The sequence below is a fragment of the Tachysurus vachellii genome, chromosome 19, assembly GCF_030014155.1.
Source record: "Tachysurus vachellii isolate PV-2020 chromosome 19, HZAU_Pvac_v1, whole genome shotgun sequence".
NCBI lineage: Eukaryota > Metazoa > Chordata > Actinopteri > Siluriformes > Bagridae > Tachysurus > Tachysurus vachellii.
Genome location: NC_083478.1, coordinates 17675132 through 17695877, shown reverse-complemented (window position 1 = coordinate 17695877; position 20746 = coordinate 17675132). Strand labels below are relative to the sequence as shown.

General features: G+C 37.9%; 1 protein-coding gene across 2 annotated transcripts in view; it reads left to right on the top strand.

The window, feature by feature from the left end:
• Window positions 1-2331: 2331 nt before the first annotated feature.
• Window positions 2332-20746, top strand: part of hspg2 (heparan sulfate proteoglycan 2) — a 111202-nt gene continuing 92787 nt past the window's right edge. For both annotated transcript variants that reach the window (XM_060895025.1, XM_060895024.1), the window contains exon 1: window positions 2332-2693. In XM_060895025.1, the coding sequence (XP_060751008.1) occupies window positions 2622-2693 (72 nt within the window). In that variant the 5' untranslated portion in view covers window positions 2332-2621. The remainder of the gene's footprint in view (window positions 2694-20746) is intronic.

Genomic DNA, 20746 nt, shown 5'->3' with positions numbered 1-20746 from the left:
AATGATTTCTACAGTCTTTTATGACAAGTTAAAATATCACTCTGTCCTATACAGATGGCGTAACCAACCTACGATATTTATTTAATGACTGAAATCCTACATGGATCCTAATTTAATGGAATGTTAATGAGTGTGTATGTGTATGTAAATGTGTGTATGGTAGAAGATGAAGAAGATGACTACATAGCGGAGGAAGACAAAAGTGTTAAAAAGTTTTGAAGACTTGAAGCAATAAACCTAAGCTAGAAACCTGCTTTGGTCACTTTGGAGTCCCTGTGGGACACAATTGCAAAATTTTGGGGCTATGGCATTACAAGATCTGCCATTACAAAATCTGGTCTTCTGAGAGTCTAAGCTGATAAGTAGAGCTCAGAGAGTTAAAGCAGGAGAAAACTTTCTGAGAAAGGCTGGATAATATAAATATGTTAGCAAGACTATGTTCCCATATATTGGTAAAAAAAATACATCAATATAAAGGCTTAATTTCATGAATCAGATTAATTGTTGATAATGAATAACTTAAATCAGATTATGTTGGACTTTTTTGGAAGCACCACCAACAGTCTTAAGAAAACTACAAAGAACAGACTGGTATAGAGAAGTGGGGATGAAGCTAGGGTTAGGGTTAGGGTTAGGTTAGGGTCATTCTAGCCCTGATAATGGAGGAGAAACTAAAAGTATATGGACTAAGCACACATTCGTGAATCAAACCACAAAATACAGAAAAGCACAAACTTGATGTTTACTGTTTTTTGGTTTGAATGTGCATTAATGCATTAATAAGATCTTGTGATATATTGTATTGCATAAGCTCAATAATTTCATTTTTCAGGCTAATGTTAAATATTAGATTTTAGCGTAATGTAACATGCTGAGGACTTGGATTCTAAAAGCTGAATATTAAATGTGCCCATTTCTGGAGTCTATTTAGGGTTTTACCACAAATGCCAAAGATCCTCAGAGCAAATGAAATGTGATGACTCGCTTCTGCCTAGTTATTTTAACTTTCTTATTGGAGATGTTCAGGCAGATGTAGTTCATGTTTAAATCTAAAACAGCTGCTCTTACACACAAACACACACAAGCTGAACACACATGCTGTAGGTCACCAAACTGCCCCTAGTTCTGAGTGTGCATTATTATGGTCTAGTGCTGAGTCCAGGGTGTATTCCAACCTCATGGTGTTTCTACATTTTTATAAACAAATAAATTAATGAGCAATTCAATTAATCAACAAATCAACCAATTATTCACTTCCCCCATTCCAAACATTTTGGGCAAACGACTCTATGAATTTTGGGTCATTCATTTTCTTTAACCCGAAACCCAAACGCTACTTTATTTCTTATTTCCAGCTTTAGAATATATGACTCCTGTACAATTTTAACATTTCATTTATGTCAGTATCATAAATATGTATAAATTAAATAACTAAAAACTAAAGGAAGTGTTGTTCTAGGAAACATTTCAACTCCAGATGTCCGGTAACTCAAAACAGACCTTTTATTTGGATTGAAGGCTACATAAGAGTTTTTAACTTTTAAAAAATACTTTTAAATAACTAAATAACTGTAGTAGTACTCAATAACTGGTCTAAAATAGAACATAAGCATGACATTTGTGACACTAAGTGTTGACATTAAGTGTTGTTTGTCTGAATGTGAATCCCTGTAACATTAAAAAATAGACACAAAAATCCTTCTGGGATATTGTTTATATTCATTTCTAAATGAGATAAAGTCAAATAAAAGAGATGCGAGTTTCTTTCAAGACTCCATGTGTAAATCAACTGCTGTAAGTGACCCATAGTTTTGGAAGCTCTGCTTTATTTTCTGTAGTGACTGCAGAGTTTTTAATAAACAGCAGAGGGCGCTAAATACAATAAATAGATTAACCACAGGACCACAAATCAGTACAGCATTACTATATTTTGATTATATATAGTTTTTAACATGAAATATGAGCCTTAATGCATCATATCAATAATAAAAAAAAACATTTTATTTTGGCACCAATTACAAAATACTTGTAATTACCAAAACAAAGTAACCGCAAAGGTACTAAATTAGTTTTAACGTTGCCAGATTGATCATGAAACCGGTTTAACGGTGTTTCGTCAAATTTCTTGCTCTCGCTGGTCCAGAAAAAAAACGACGTTTTGACTTGTAAATTTATTTATTTTTCCTAATTATTACCGTATAATATTTACAACTCATAAACATATACGGTTCACTGAAATCTCGGTGAACGTCCGTTAAAAGACGACATATCTGGCAACCCATTATCAGTTTTTTATCTAGCTCTAGGTGGCGTTTCTTCGTTGTATTATCAGATGCACCGCTTTTTTTTTACGAGACGGTGTCGGGACTGCGAGTTTGCACAACTTTTCTGGTCCGCAGAATAAAAAAAAGACAGGAAGCAGACAAACTAAAACGGATATTACAATCCCTACCCGTTTTGGGAGCAAGACTCATCGCGCGCGCTCGCCGCTCCGTTCAGTAAATGAGTGTGGCACGAGGACACACCACCGCTTTTCCACTCAAGTGACTTAAAAAGTTTCTCTCGGGCGGCTTGCGTTGAGAAATTCAGGCTTTTCTGGGTCCCTGGGCCGCCTGGAAAAAATGTGGACGCGGACAGGAGCGCGAACGTGTTGTGTTTTTATCCTCTTGGTGCTCGGGTCGCATCTCATTAACGTAAGTGAACTGTTTTATAGTGAAACTATTCTTACTAGATCATGACTTACTGGGCTGCTTGCATTCACACGTTCACCTTGTGCGTCTGCTTTCAGTAGGTTATCCAAGTGACAAGTCCTTATTTCTAAAGAAAGTGCACACACACGGCTCGTGCATTCTCAGAAAACAAGGGTATTTAAATGCAAATTGTTGCTTTTGCACATTAATACTTTTTTAAAATGCAGCTATAACATCTAAAATGCACAAAAAAAAAAAACATGTCACTTGGGTGGTACCATGAAAGAGTACAAGTCATGGTCCATTTTTTTCCCCTAGTAGTACTAAAGACAGAAAGTAATCGAAGGAACACACTGACACTGATTTTACACTGATTCTTGTGCATGAAAGGAATCTCGCCTCCTGATCTAATCTTGTCCATAGGAACCAGCTATTCATAGACGTCGTGTATGCCTGTAAACTTTCTCAGCTTTATTTTCATGTGCAGTCTTGAGTGTGAATACCTTGAGTGTAAACACAGGTCCTAAACCTTTTTTTTTTTCTTTCTTTTTTTCATTATGCACAGAAAACGCAAAGGGTCTTAATGTACGCCCCTGATGCACTCCGCTTTGTTGCTCGTTATTTTACTTAGTTCTTTAACTCAATCAGGTTACACAGTTAAGCAAGCGGTAGTGACTTATCCATGAGATTATTCTTCTATGATCTATCTCTATCTATCTATCTATCTATCTATCAGGAAGGAATCATGTCTATCTATCAATCATGAATCCTGCTTTGCCAAACGTGCCAATTTTTTATTAATTGAAGAATAACACCTTACTTTTCATTACATTTAGAGATCTTCAGGTATATAACTTATTGTACAAAATCTTTATTTATAAAATCTTTTATTTAGAGGTTTTTGTCTGACTGCTAAGGTGATAAGATGCGCTAACAATAGAGACTCCTTTTAAAAACAGTACATAGACCTTTCCTTACAGAAAGCTGTGCTGTACCCAGTTATACATTTTTGATTTGCTTTGTGTTGGTCTTCAATGATCATATGCATTAATCCACTAAATGTATCATGTAGGCATCTTAGCAGCCAATATCGCTGCTCTCATTGTATTATATTGGACACAGTTACACAGGTTATTCTGTGGTGCCATAAAACTTCAAGTACTCAAAAAGTAATTTGTCTTAGATTGACAAATGCTGCGTTATATCGCCAAGATATTGGTGTTTTTCCCCCCTTAGTACTTATTTAAAATTGCTTATGTTACATACAAACATAATGTGTTTTAAAGTCTCTCGAACAATAGCATGAGCTGCTTGATTTAGCAAATTTTTTTTAGCAGTGCATATCACATAACTCACCTGAATTTTTCTTACCTAAAGTGCTTAAAGAAAATGTATCAAAGATATAAATGTAGCCTTCGTTCCCTTTAGTTTGTTGTAACTAGCTCAAGATTTTTGTCATGTATAAACAAAGGAGTGATTTGAGGCCTGAATGTGTACAGTGATTTGCACACAATAGTACAGAGATTTGCATTTTAATTTAATATGGAGTGAAATAACTATTTTTATGAGTAATGCCTCAAGACCACCAGTTACCCTGGACATTTTTGGGTAATGGAAAGTCTTGTTATTTCAGTCCATCTCATATAATCAATTAAGATGTTTAAGAAGCTAAGGACTCATTCGATTGGCAACTTGGCACTGGTAATGTGCACATCCTTCATTTTACTGTTTTTTTTTCTCTCAGAATACTATTGTTCACACAATACCCCTGTAATTGAATTATCCCCAACTAGGAATATGTTTTTCCAATTGTAGTTTGCATTGACTACTTATTAGTCAGCTCATTGGATTAAATTTAGCTAGTTGCTAGAAGTAACCCGGCCATGCAGTTGGAATTTCAGAGTCGTAAGTATCAATTGGCTTAGACAAAACAGCAATAAATACCTTTTTATTTAAGTGATCTTTTGGTTTACAAGCACAACCGAGTGTTCCTCGCCTCATTGTTAGCAAACAGTTGTTTGCCTGGATCTCTGTGCTGGTGATTTCTCTGTGGTGGAGCTGTAAAAATATCCTGATTTATAACAGATGCTAAAATGTGAAGAATAAACAAAAAACATAAAGACGATAGGTAAATGTTAAATTTATGATAAATTGATTCTATATGATATGATATACTATGAATGGAACAATTCCTTAACGATTTTCTTTAATATCGTCATATATAGGCAATGAAATCATGTTTTAAAAGTAAAAACACTATCAACTGTAAATTTCTTAGATTCTTGATTGCTTTTGCTGGACTTTGTGATTTAGTACAGTAACTTGAGCTATCGAAATGTTTAAACCTTTAAGTTCACTTTATGAGGTGAAAGTTTACAGTCTTTGAACTCTGAGCAAAGTTCATTTGAAGACAATAGTTATTTGGTCGCAACACTGAGATCAATCCTTTAACGCCTCTGAGCAGCAGTTTATTCGCCGCTTATTGAATGCTTGTATTGTGTACTTTGTGTGCGCTCTGTGTTCTGGCACATTTCTTTCATAAATAGAATAAAGTATCTTAATTGTAACTGTTTGATTGGTTAATTATTTTTATAATTATAATATAATTCTATTTAAATAAATGGTGTATCCATGCTAGATATACAGTATACATCTCAATCTATCTAAATCTGGATCTGTTCAGTGCCTCGAAGATTCCGATTGCTGTCTGTTTTTACTGAAATGGTCTCTCCATCATCAATGTATTTTAAAATCATTCATAATTGCATGAAACTGGTGGAGCAGTGGGTTCTACACCTGATAATGATTGTATAGTTGATTGAATAGTAATAAGCGCAGAAAGTCTAAAGAGAACAAAACTTGAGTTATTTGATTAAAAACAAAACTGCTTGGTACGCTGCATCTTTTATGGCAGATGAATTGGAGGACATTCCTGTACCTGGCATAAATTAGCACTTTCATATTTTGAGAAAAAATATTTTAGACCAAATCACACCTCCTGGTTCCTTTGTTGAAATCAGGTCACTGCAGCCAAAAAAGAGCTAGAGTTCCTTTAGAATTGGGACGAGTCCATCCTGCGCTAATTGTTGCGATTTCAGTGCTTACTTGCACAGGGTGAAGGTTGCTACTTCAGCAGAATTCTGTTTTCGCCTTGTGTTCAAGACTATATGATACATGTGTCTAGCTTCCTCATTATGACAGTCAACAACTATTTTGGTTTACAGTCTTTCCCAGGTTATATGCTGCATAGGTGGCCCACTTGACCTGGATTCCTGCAGCCATATATACAGCTCAGTGTCAGGAGGTTTGACAGATCATTTTTTTATATCCCATGCATCACCTTGACATCTTTTAGGTCGCCCACATTTTTAAAGTCCTATGTAATCTGCCACCATTAGTTAGCCATGTCATCCTTGGCATGGACAGTGCTTTTTGAATTGTGGTTTCATGTTTAGTGTTGTGCGACAGTTGGGGAAGTTATAACTTTTAGCACACCGTGTGTATTTTATACATATGTCACTGTTGGGTGGTTTATTGTTTCACACTCAGGGCAAACACTCAGGGATTAGAAGCTTCTGATTGTGATGGCTGATATATATTTATATAAAAAAAGAGGCTGTATTTTTTTTTTTTTTTTTTTTTTTTACAGCCTCACAGGCTTGGAATCCTGTCCCATTCCTGATCATCTCTGACATTCCCAACACCACCCCCACCCAATCCTGAGGCGTCCCAACAGCATTCTCACCAAATACCCTTAGGCCATATTACAGTGTTTCTGAGCACTTGCTTGCACTAAAAAGTCATTGACAGTAAGAACAATTCGATCAATTGGTGGAAAACACAAGAAATGTCACCAGAACGCTTCAACAAATCACTTACTATTTTTAAATCTAGGGATAATAAAGCTTGTAGTTTTACTGTGTATCAGAAAAAATACTTTTCTTTTTAGTACTAGTACAAAAAAAAAAAAAATACTAGTTTTGTTGATTATGTGACTGACCTGTATGGAATAATTCATTTTTTAATTTTATGAATTACAACATAATTTGAATTTGTAAGCAGACTTATATTTTTGGTCAAATTCCAGGTCTGTAAACATTATATTAATCAGGTGTAGAAAATTCTAATGCAGTTCTTGGTGACTATTGATCCCAAATTCATTCATTCATTCATTCATCTTCTACCGCTTATCCGAACTACCTCGGGTCACGGGGAGCCTGTGCCTATCTCAGGCGTCATCGGGCATCAAGGCAGGATACACCCTGGACGGAGTGCCAACCCATTGCAGGGCACACACACCCATGCAACCACACACTAGGGACAATTTTTCCAGAGATTGATCCCAAATTCAGTTCTTCAAATTTAAAACAGTAGCTTGCATTATTGTCTCGTTGAGATTTTTTTTCCAGTTGTGAAAATGAAAAAATATGAATCAGAATGTGAAAATCTGAATTTGAATTATTCAGAATCTATAGCTGATTATTATACAAATTAAGGTACAGTCCAAATAACTGTAATTAAATACAATTTGGACATTTTTAGTTATAAATTATTGTTTATTCGTAGTGTTTAAAATATCAGTCTATTGAAGGTAATTTAATTCAGTGTGAAGACTAAAAAAAAATACCTATGGTATTATTAAGTCAATTTGTTCAAGATTGACTAAAAAATACCATAGATGTCTCTTCTAGTTATTTCTATGTTAATGACTTGCTTCATCAAACTCAGCCTCACTTAATGACTTTAAAGTCTTTTTTTTTCAAAGCAGTTTTAAACACTTAAATCTAATATTTATGTAACCCATCAATACTGTGCAAGTCTTAAGTTTTTCATTATACCTCACAGTACGTCCTATAATGTAAGCATTTATATACAATCTCAAGTGAAGTTTTCAACAATGACGAACCTCACGGGGGGGAAATTAGTTTTGTCATCGTTGATTAGACTGAATTGTCTCCAGACATCTTTGTTTGCACTCGTTCCACTCAGGCGCACGAGCTATCGAATGTCTGCCTTGAAGCACCTCCATCGTTCAAAGCGAGTGAGTCATTTACGAGTAATGTAGACATACTTTAAACTATGATGAAGAAACTTGAGCCCTTCTGTAACGTTAAACAAACCTCCTTATAGAAAACTCGTGTGTTCTTCCATCTTAAATAATTATTTTTTATTATTTAAATCAGATTATTATTATTATTATGTTTCGGTTATGTGGGAAGTGTTAAATGAGTGTATTAAAGTAACCTGTGATTTAAATTAAAGCCATTCTGATATTCAGACTCATGATCATTTTTCAGCAATATCTAAAATAAAATAAAAACACAGTAAAGTTTCATAATTTTCAGTATTCAGCACACAGTACACATGCCATATAAGGAAAGAGAGTGCTGTACTATTTGAAATAAAAGTAAACGAGTGCTAAAAGGCAGCTCACTGTATTTGTAAAAGTAAAAGGCAAGGCCCAAAGCAAACATACCAGGACACATGGAAAGCTGACAGCTCTGCATTTGTTTGTCCTACAATGAGGTGTGACTAAGATTTAGATTGAGGTCAGGGAGGTTAACAACTTTAGACCCCACGGGTTGTAAGAGTATTCACATACCATGCATCAGCATTTGTTTTTTTTTAGTTTGTTTTTTTTTTTTTTGTAATTATGTTCAGCCAAACAGTTTTTCTAAGGCTGGGATCTTCCATCCCTGTCTAGTGTGATCAAATCAGCCTGTGGTTATTCTGTCATGCATCGTTGTGGGTTTTGGAGGCTTTCATCTATGTGGAGTTCACAGAGATACGGGACAGACTGCAAACACAGCTGCATCTCAGCTGGTACAGTTCTTCTTGCAAGTGTGGACACGAGTTAGCGCTAACTTGCAGCACCGCTTGATGCAAAAAAAGACCTCACACCATTGTCTCTTTTCCAATACCCCCTGCAGCAATACCACCAGCCACCTGCTGCCAAACCCCATTATGTCACACCGAGGCATTCTGCCATGGCGTCAGATCACGTAGCTAAGATCTTGGTGTGTGGTTGGCGGTCTCTGTGATTGATTCTGCGTGACTTGAAAAGACGAAACTGCCACACAAGACCATATGCTTGATATCACGTCAACTTAGAGTATATCTAATGGTCGAATGCCAAATAAAGACTTTGGCCTTCTTCATATTCTTTGTAATTATTTCCCAATTCAATTGACATGTGAAGCGACCGAAGTTCTTTATTGATGAATTGATCTTTCATCAGACTTGGGTTGACTTGACACGACACCTTGTGACCATTTCAGGTACTGTCTTACGTAGCATGTCCATGTCCTTTCACTGATCACTGGGTCTTTGGTTAGAATCTAGAATTAAACTTATATAGTCCAAAGAAGCTAATGAGTGCCTGTTATCACTTAGTATTAAATCTGCGAAGATGTTAGTTCCTTCAAGTGCATCATATTTTTTTAATAAAAGAAAGGAACTTTTTTCGCAGACATTCCACAACATTAAATAAATGGTGCAATAATAATATAAAAAAAAAAATAATAATATTCATTGGCAAATTTACAAATTATCAGAATAAAACATCTTGATGTGATATTGCTACTGACATTATGGCATTTATAAACAGTTGTTTATAAAAACGCAGCATGTCAAAATCTAAATTCTAATTTCATTTATTTCAGTAAAATTGCTGCTTTCCTAGAATGAATGAATACCTTCTGACCATAACTAGGTTTGGTTGAATCGCCAGCAATACTTTATACAGTACACTCCAATATTCAACACTGCTGAGTAAACACTGCCACAGTCCTATCCTAAATGAATGGCCACTGCTTATTCAGGCCGGGATCAGGATCAAGCTAAACATCGGTCGTGTGTTCTTGTCTCGTAAATGCCGTTTGCAAACTGAGCTGCTGGCATGTTATTCTATTTCCTTTAATCAGAGGCAAGCCTTTACCTGTCCTGATATGAAAAGAACTGCTAATCTGCGGTCCACGTAGCCGGGTTGGTTAAAATGTTCTCCTGGTGTGTTATTAAATAATTATGAAGCAGCATATCAGCGTTAAGCCTCTGCAAAAAAAAAATGGAAAGGAATTCTGTAGCCTTTGGGTCATATCATTTATTTCACAACATGTAACCTGGGTAATGTACATTTTTAAAATAATGTCACTAGTGGATACAGTTTCTGTTTGTCTCACACATGCAAGGTGTTTGAGTTGTCAGGTTCCGATATACCGTGATACAAGTCTCCAGTTTTTTTGCTACTGTTTCAGTTCAACCCCCGTCTACCATAACAAACCGCATGTGAACATTGTAATTTAGCGTAGAGCTGGAGAACTGGATTCTTTTGAACCCAGAGCTGGTTGTGGTTTAACTTGCGACTCCCCGATGCTGTCTTCATGCTGAGACCCACTCAAGAGGCTTTAGATACGATTAGATAGATAGGTTTTTAGAAGCGACAAAGTAGTCCTGCAGTCTGGGGTACATTAGCATGTCAACAACACTCCCCCAACACTCCCCCACCACCTCTCGCTTTGTCGCTCTAATGCCAGCGAATCCTAGTGTACTTATTGGCATCGTATCTTTAGCCCTTTGACAAGTTACAAGTTACAGGTTGCCATCTTTGATGTTGAAATATTAGAGACAACCAGCTCAGTCACTTTTTTTGTTGCTTCAACAACTTTCGTGTGATTTTATGAGCAAACTTTAATTGTGAGACAGTGTTAGTTTGTTTTATTTAAAGAAATGTACAACCAAGTCTCCGTAATCAGGACAACAATAACACTGACATGCAAGCTCAGAGCATGTGCCTAACATTCACTGCCCTGCAACACACACTATTATTGTGTTTACTATTATTGTGTTTTTCCTGTCACCGAATATTTGATGTGCGTAGGTCCTGTACATGAACACGGGACAAATAGAATTTTTTTTTTTCTTTATATATAAAGGATGTTCGGTTTATTTGGGGGGGCACGGTGGCTTAGTGGTTAGCACGTTCGCCTCACACCTCCAGGGTTGGGGGTTTGATTCCCGCCTCCGCCTTGGTGTGTGGAGTTTGCATGTTCTCCCCGTGCCTCTGGGGTTTCCTTCGGGTACTCCGGTTTCCTCCCCTGGTCCAAAGACATGCATGGTAGGTTGATTGGCATCTCTGGAAAATTGTCCATAGTGTGTGATTGCATGAGTGAATGAGAGTGTGTGTGTGCCCTGCGATGGATTGGCACTCCGTCCAGGGTGTATCCTGCCTTGATGCCCAATGACGCCTGAGATAGGCACAGGCTCCCCGTGACCCGAGGTAGTTCGGATAAGCGGTGGAAAATGAGAGTGAGAGAGTGAGTGAGGGTTTATTTTGTATGGAAGCTAACCCTGCTTTTAGATATGGGGTATGGTGGCAAAAGTTACACTCCAGTTGTATTCAACTGGTATATTTTAAATAAGGAAAAAAGACCTTTCTGAACAGATGACCCATCTTCATCTTCATTTTCACATTCAGGCCTCTCTACTTGCCAACCTTTTGTTAGTTTGCAGTCATACTGCTGTTGTGTGGAAGTGATTCAACACTGCTGTGGCCTCATTGGTTGTTGTGCTGACTTTACACTAACTGTGTGTGCTGCGTACTTGGGCTGCAGTCATTTGCTATTTTGGGAAGTTAGAATAGAATTACAAATTACTGATACAACAAGATTTGAGATTAACACCAAGCACTGTTAATTATCGTGATATTCAGTGTGCCTGTCGTTTCTGTGGAGATCATTCAAAAAAAAAAAGTTTCTTTAAGAAGGACTTTTGGGAGGTCAGTTGGTGATAAAAGTTGTTTGATTCATTTTCTGTAGTATCTTTGGTGCTTTTTTTCCTATTTAGTGGTTTACAACTTGAGACCAGTCATATTTGAAACTCCAGCTGTTATGTAGTATTCGATAATATAATGGACAGATTGTCAGATGCTGCATTATATTTTTTATATGTTTAAATTGCTGCATGAAATTGGCGGTGTATCTGAGAAGAATTAGGGCTTAAGGGAGTTGTTTCGAAATACCCGTCAGGGGTCAATGGGAGAATACTGACCACTTTGAAAGGCACATAAAGGTAGGATGTTCTCAAGAGGTAAGGCACATGGTTGGCATCTGGCCACACTGGGAATGCCTTTATAGTCTGCATCCTCCCGGTGCCTTAATTAGGGAGGAAGTCTGTCTGAACGCCTTTCTCCATACACAGCTTTTCCATACCAAGGTCAGCCATGCTGCTTTGATGTATGACCAACTGGCAGATATTGTTTTGCCGTACTGCTTCACCTGATCAGGAAAAAAGACTGCTGATTCATCATTCTGCTAGGGAAAGTCCAAAATTATCTATGGGAAGGGGAAACCCCATTCCCTTGAGTACGTTTACTCAGGCTTTTCTGTGGGAACTTTCAAGGTGAAGATTAAGGAAGGGAGTGTATATAAAAGCAGCGGCATCTTATTTCTTTATATTTTTCTTGTAGTTTTTTTTTTCAGGAACATTTCATGTTCAAAGGCAAGTCATTACAGAACATAGAGCAGACAGGTTTGAACTGGAATTGATTAATTTGCCCAAGAGTCACCTGCCCTCAGACCTGCCAAAACCACATCCCACATTATAACCGTCCCAATGCCTCTTCTTTATATTTCCATGAGAGAAAATGATTCACTTCTGGAGAGCTGCAATACTTTCCGTGTTGAGGTTTCACACATTGTGCCCAATCTCCATCAGAGTCTTCTCATGGAAAGAAAAAAAAAAATCAATGAATGTGCTCACTGTCAAAAGTGTATATTTATGGTAATCTCATGGTAACACGTTTGACAATTTTCCGGAAGCATTTAAGGAGTCGTTTAATGTTTAAAACGGATTTCGACAATTAGGGAGCGCTGGAAAGACACTTCAGAGTGACAGTTTGCAAAAGTTGTTCTCTAGTGAGATGTATGTGTCATTCCATTTTATATCAAGTTTATAGCTAGAATTTTCTTTTAACAAAGACAATGAAAATTATAAATAATTATAATTCTATAATGATATGTCATTAAATTAGTCAATTGTTTTCTCTTTCAATATACGTTAACTTACAACAACATTTTGAAACTTAGTTCGCATCCAACTTCATTTACATTTATGGTAATTGGCAGACGCCCTTATACAGAGCGCTTTACATTTATCTCATTTATGCACCTGAGGGTTAAAGGCTTTGCTCAAGAGCACAGCAGTTGCAGCTTAGTCATTCTGGGATTCAAACTCAAAACCTTCTGATTAGTAGGCCAGTGCCTTAGCCTGAGCTTTCACCATCTAACGTGTGCCACTTCCTAAAGCTCATAAATCATAATATGTGGCAAGAAAAGAATCCTTCAGCATTTTACATTGCTCATTTATTTGGTTTTATATTACCTTCATGCTGAGGAACCAAAAATGGTGACATCTACATCTATGCTCTCAGCACATACCTTTAGCTGTTACTGCCCCGCCACTTTTATTGATATCGATCACGTCTCTATCGCGATACATATCGTTATCGTTTTATCGCCCAGCCCTACTCAGCACATACCTTGCTGTTACTGCCATGCCCCTTTTATCGATGGCCAGATCGTCCAAATTTACAGGGTTTTCCAAAGTCCGTTAAACATCTCTCAGAAAGTGTTCTAATGAAACTTGAAACTCCACCCACAAGCTAAGGAAACGTGAACTAACAAACGTACGGTTAGCTAGCAACGGGCATTTGAGTCTTAAAGGTGTTTGTATGTGCAGTTTTACTTTTTTTTTCAGTTACAAGTGTGAAAACAAACGTGGCTTTCAGAATCATGATGTAGTCATTGGAATGACGTTCATGGAAACATGTCTTAATATTTATTCCAAGATTACTTTTTAAGGCAGCTTGCCATTTCTGTGAGCGTAGTAAGTTCTTGGTCATGTTTATTGAAGAATATTCAGTATTAACTAGTGAAAGCAGGAAGACATCAGAGATTACCTGACACCAGTTCAGGTTGCTTTTTCTACAGAACGGAAATGACGATATGAAGCAAAACTAATATTGACGACTAAATTCCTCAGTCAAACAGTCAGCCCAGATTAGTTCATCTGCGTTAAACAGATGTGATTCTACATGTATGTGTGTCTGAGTGTTAGATGAGCACTAGAGGAATGAACAGTGGGAGAAAAAGCTGGATCTGTGGCCCGATAAGGAAGGAATGTGAATCGCGAGAGTGTTCCTTGGCAGATTCAAATCACATCAGCTGCCATCTGTAATCGCCCTCCATGCACCATGTCAAATGTATCCTTGGTCAACGGTTCTAGTTAACTGCTGCTCCAAAAGGGGTTGAGAAATTTGTCATGGATATGCCTTTGTGCTTGTATCGCTGTATAATCTCTCTGAATTTGGACAGAACGTACTTCATTTAGAAACATTTTGTTCACTCTATACACTAACACATCGGGGGTTTATTATAGATGCAAGTATGATTTGTCATGCAGAAGGAGGAGCTGAGGGATATTATGCAATATGAGTCTAATACCCAGGGGCTCACAGCTGCAGTATTTATGCAGTCAAGAATACTTCCCAAACATTAGCAGTGGCAGACCAGCTGTTTCAATATTGCATAAATGTCAATAAGCAATCTGCAAGAACTTGCATTTGAAATGGGTGTATCATTTGCAGGGATTTCTGGATAGGTTTTCTATCCAAAACCATCCAAATACACCAGAACCTATTCATTTAACTCGCTAAAAAAAATGAATGCCTTATAAAAATTTTACTAAAGTTTTCCAGTGCAGGCCTTTCAGAGTTGCCCTGGGTTGTTACTCAACTGAAATGTTTGTGGCTTTCATACAAGTGGTTGCATAAACTCACGCCACATATTGAGTCTTTGGGATAAGCAAAAGGTTATACTCACTTGATTTGAGAGTGGTGTCTCATGAAACGGGCTGCTGAGAGATGCCACCAGACGCCATGAGACAAATGAGGTGGATGCCTATGTTCTGTTTTCAGTTCACCAGACACCAAAGCATTCCTTGTTTTGGCAACTCTCTCATACTTTTTTATAGAATGTATTTTTACTGTTTACTCACACGCCTAGCTATGTCTCTGGTCTGTTCGTTTTAAATAATGTTGCACATGAAGGCAAGGGAAATTATTGATTATTAATAGACTGGTGTATTTCCGAAAGTAGTCAGAAAGATGTAGGTGTACCAGGGTTTAATGAAATGCTAAGTCTATTTGTGTCAAATTGGTATGCTGTGACTCATTCATTTTCAAAGTCTTATTTCAAATATAAACTTTCTAACAGTAAACATGCCGAGTCTGATTGCAGCCGTTCCCAAACCGCAGTGAAACAAACACAAGCTTCATAATTGCCCTGTACTAGGTTTATCACTGCCTAAAAATTGAGCGATTTTATTATTTTAAGGTGGCTAATTAAAAATTTATGTCAAGTTGGAAGCCCTATTGGTCAGAACAGCCACTTAGGAGCATGAGGAACATCTCAAGCTTGTGCCCTTGTATCTCCAGCTGGGTTGCCTTTGTAGCCTTGACATGAACACGAAAGACATTTTCAAGAACGCACCATGGCTGAGATCTGGCATCAAATCTGCAAATGCTGCCAAATTATTTTCTGCAGAATAAAACCTGCCAATGGGCACATGTCTCGACTGCAGCCTGTTGTTTTGTTGGTGCAGGGGTTTCCTAGTACTTGAGAACTTTCAGGGTAGAGATTTAGTGAGATCACAGAAGAATGGGCAGTGTTTTGTTTGCACTGTGAGGTGGCGAGACAGGGCCGAAGTTTTCATAGCTTTGTCATCCCCGGCTGAGGTGTCTGAACGGCTAGTCAGCATAATTTCCCACCACTGCACTATGTGGAATTCTTGGAATCTTTTGGCTGTAGTGCGTTCTCACCTTTTTTGGCTTGGGGCAAAAGCTAAGAAACACTGAAAAGTGCAGCTAGGCCTGAAGTCATTATGTGCCCCGACTGCTCTTTTAGAGTAATGGATCAACAAAAATGCTTGTGTTGATTTGAGGCTTGGGCAATGCGTTCTACAGATAATCAGCCTGCTTATGGACCAATCTTGGAAGATTGAGACCAGAAACGGAAGTGTTTAGAAGAACAAGGTGTTTAAATTAGCTCTAGGGCTCACAGGCTTTGGTGAGAGTTCCCACCTGGAAAGTTTTTGCACATTGAGTGAACCAGTACCTGTGTGCACTTGTAATTACCTTGTAGGAAATGAAACCCTTCACATCTGCTACTAATGAATGGCCAAGATTGGGCCCCTTGCTTTCTTGCATCTTTGGACGAATCCGCTGGCATGCAGATGTTGAAGGTGTTGCTAGGTTCAAACACATCTTTTAAATTATACCTTACAGCAACCTTTACAGACAGATGAATTCTCTTGTAGATGTTGCAACTTGGGGAATTGCCAAACTATCAATGCTGTTAAACTTTTGCCAACTGATCTTAATGACTGCAGGCTACTTAGCTCTTCTTTCAGGAGTTGCATCCATTTCAGTTGCCCGGAGACGTTTACAGTCTATAAATATCTACACCTAGGAATTGTACCTCCGCAGATTTCCTCCTCACGTTCAAAATTTGATGCGGATGGCTGTTTGTACCTACGGTTATTGTTCTAAGCTGCATTTTTAAGTGCTTCTTTGTTTATTTTAGGCTTGTTAGGAAGGAAGGCTAAGTAAGACACGGGTGACGTTTAAATTTAGTCTGTGGTTTTATCAGGATTTTACCACACTGGTATAGGTGTGGTGCAGTCTTGCTCAATTGTTGTCTGGAACAACATTTGATTTTCTTGTACATTTTATTATAGGTGTTGATTGTTGCATTACTTCAATTACTCAAATGAAACATATGTAATAAATAAAAGTCCCTGCAGTTTGTTGAGAGTAATTACTAAAATCTGAGCACTTCTTTCATACCTAATCGTCAAGTAGACCTTACTATTATGACTCAGACTTAATTAAACCTTGGGGCAATTTGGCCAGACATCAAATGATGTCTCCTTCTAAACCTTCCTATGTGGGTAAATGCCAGTACCTGTCTCTATTCATCATATTTGCCTACCTAAAGTGTTGCCCCAGGCTGAACTTATTTCTGTGGTAGATTTTTACATATAACACTGTTTTGTTATGTTTTGCTGACAGATTTTGTATTCTAGATATGCTTTGGATATGGAACAGATTTTTTGTGTTAGCTTACTATTTGAAGGAAATTGTTTTACAGTATATTTGTATTTTGAAGCACATTCCTATTGGAATCCAGACACTGGAAATGATACACAGTGTAGAAACATCCCCTAAGAAAGGCTTGTGTTGACCTTGGACGAGTGCTAAAACCGAGTCACTGTTTATCTCTGGACATGCAGCTTTTTCCCTCTTTTCATTCACTACCTGACCCTTATCCAACACTCACAGTTTCTCCTGTCTGCTCTGAAGTAACCTGAAAGGGTGGTTATTTATTTATTTATTTATTTTTACTGTACTTTGAGGTCATAACCTGCGAATCTAATGGGTCTGAATTTTAATGTTATGGTCATGAGCCAATTCTAAAATTGGACTTAACTTGAGTTAATGTGTTGGAGGAACACAATACCATTTGTTTATTTGGCATGAATGAGTGAATACTTAACTTTGCTATAACTTTGCTACTTAACTTTGTTACAACATTCATTTACTTCTTCTAGAAACATTGATTTCTTCATCTCTCTCTCTCTCTCTCTCTCATTTTCTACCGCTTATCCGAACTACCTCGGGTCACGGGGAGCCTGGCGTCTCAGGCGTCATCGGGCATCCAGGCAGGATACACCCTGGACGGAGTGCCAACCCATTGCAGGGCACACACACACTCACACACTACGGACAATTTTCCAGAGATGCCAATCAACCTACCATGCATGTCTTTGGACCGGGGGAGGAAACTGGAGTACCCGAAGGAAACCCCCGAGGCACGGGGAGAACATGCAAACTCCACACACACAAGGCGGAGGTGGGAATCAAACCCCGACCCTGGAGGTGTGAGGCGAACGTTCTAACCACTAAGCCACCGTGCTTACTATCTTACTATTTGAAATACAAAAACTGCTATTAGTTGAGTACAGTCCTCAAAAAAAAAATGTCAAGAAACGTAATTCTCTAGTTTCTCCAACTTTAGAAGCTTGCACCTGGTGGAACGTCACCCCTTGAGCTTAGGGATTCTCCTCCTTGTCCCATTCACAAAAGATATAATCCTGCAGATCCTGAGTAGCCAACTACTTGATCCTTTGTTAGTAGATGACAGAAAGCTTAAAGTCAAGGATTTACACCACAGAATAAGCCAATCAGGATAAGACTACTTCAAGCATACAAAGTGGCCACCTGATCCCCCCCTCACATGCTGACCTCACAAAAAAATGTTCCCATTTTGTTTTGTTTTTTTTTTGGTTGTGCTGCATGCGAGGAGGCAAAGCGGTGTTTAAGTGGCATGTTACAGAGAGGGTCGGTTTACACTCGAAGCCTGGGAAATGTCTTGAGAAGGTATAATCTTCTCAGAACAGGGAGTGCCACAGCTGTTGGAGAAGATTTTACTGATTAGATATGGCTTTAGCCGGACTACTTACTAAAGGCAGTTAACTCTCTGACAAGTTTCAACTGTCTCAGTGGTCAGTGGTTTTCTTAAATTAGGTAAATTTTACCATTTGTCCAACATGCCCTCCAAACCAAGGATTCAGGCAAACATAGCACTGAGGCCACTTTTAAAGATATCAAGTGACTTTTACAGATATTCTATGATCAGGGAGATATTCCACATCTAATCTTTGAAGCGATAAACATGATTCTGTGGATCTTTGTTTGGTTGCTCAGGACTGGGTGAGGAGAGGATAACTTAGACAGGTCGCTTTTTATAAATCTGGCATTTTTATGTGTCTCAAATATTTAAACGACCACTAGATAGGATTTCATAACTAATTTGGACTCTGTGGTTGTTCAGTGTCTGCTACGGCTGTCCTCTTATACCTCAGCAATTTGCTAGCAACACTAACACATCATAACTTTTACCGGTTTATAACGAACATTTATGCTATAGTTACTCTAGTTCATCTCTTTTTTTTTTTTTTTTTTTGTCTTTTTCTCTGTTAATAAGACAAAAAATTTTATAATTTGTGATGTTATCAATTAACTACAATGACCTCTTTACTTTTAAAGATCGGATGTATCATCTATAAGTGTTTTCAGCAAATCACAGTATTGATCAGACCTTTCCTACCAAGCAATGGCTGGCTGCTCCTACCAGATGTTTACCACAAAGCCATTCCTGAGGCCTGCCGTTTTTTTTTAGCTGTTTATTGACTTGTGGCCAGTAGTGACCCAATTGGAGAAGGTGTAAAAGCTTCTGCATGGTTCTTTCTACAGTACAATCACTATGAAAGCACGTCAATGGCTCGGACATAGGGGGCTGTGCAGAGTGAATCGCCGGCTACGAGGCTTAACAAAAGAAGCTTTGAATACATTTCATTTAGAAGCTCAGGCTTTGCTTCAGTGCTTTCAATCCTCTTGTAAAAAAAAAAAAAAAAGAATAGCTGATATTCCATATGCTTCAAGACTTGCTAAAGGCAATACATATAATAAAAGTGTGCATTTTGCAACACAGAACACAAAATCTTACTGAGGTGTTTTTTTTTTTCTGACCCACATGCTCAAAAACCAAGCAGTGCGCCAGTACAGTTGTTAAAAAGTGCTTAATGTGGACCAAAAATGCAAAGTTTCTATGTGAAATGCTTAAGTGTACCTGGAGATAAAGGATAGGTGGTGGATTTTCATGTAAAATGGCTAGATTTTAACTGGCAGAGCGGCATTTGTTACCTGAGGCGATTTGGACCATTTGTCAGTGGAATGACAAGAATTTTACCCTCAATCATCAATTCTTATTATTGTCAGATAGAAAGTTCAGAAATAATTATCAATAGGGAATATTGATATAGCGATCAAATATCATGATAAATTATAGCACAAAGTTCATTACGTTGTAAGTTAAAAAATATCCTCAATCATATTAAATCATATTAGTGTATGTATCCAAAGTACTCATTTGTAATTTACCGGTCATGCTCCAGAGGTCTTTGACAATCTGATGTTTGCTCTCATGCACACACCCACTTTAGACAAGAAGTCTTGCGTGATGGCTGAAATTTCACCTGCAGCTATGTGGTTTTAGTGGTATTTTTACCTTCCAGAGAATTTTCACCCCTCTCTATCTGGAAGTGTACCTCAAGTTGGTCAAGAAAGGGGTCACTGGTGCTAGACATCTTTAGGTCCTCACCAGACACTTGCCTCACCGTACCAGTGTTTGATCTGTGGGCTAATGCAGTGTTTTGGCATTCTGTAGCAACTCTTAATAGTTTTTGGTTCTTTATTGGCAAATATCCACTCCTTTTTATCCATAGGGTTGCATTCAGAGTTAAAATCATATACATGTAGTTCGATATGTACGTGGGGAAAGATAGATGGATTATGCAGCTGCTTAAAAGAAATTTTCTGTTCTTCCGATTCAGATTATGCAAATGACTCGACTGTAGCTCATGCCTTTGGGGTCGGCAATTTGTTTCTGGATCGAACGTAATGTACCTTTACAGGGCATGACTGTAACTTAAAAGAAATTCTAAAGTTTGTTCACATCCACATTTCCAAGAAAAAACATGTATAATCAAGTACATAAAAGGGATTAAAAACTCTTTTACAAAAATGTTATCCTTGGGAAGCTTTTTCCATCGTTGTTATCAAAACGGGCGTCCTGCCTCATCGGTTAGGCTTCTAAACATCCCCACGCATGTCCTTTTCAGATGACTATTTCAGTGTTTTCAGCATCAACACTGGTGGCCTTCCTAAAAAACTTTCACATAGGCTCCCAGCCCAATCCCAGTTAATTATGATCTTGGCCCTGAATAGATCTTGGTGTTTTGACCATGAACTTGGGAACAGCCAGCAGGTGGTTATACACAGTAAAGCATCTCTCACCAGGCTGGAAGTGTATCCAAAGCAAACTCAGAAGAATGCGCTCTTTGGAGGTTTAAGGAGATTTGTTTCTGAATAACCGGACATT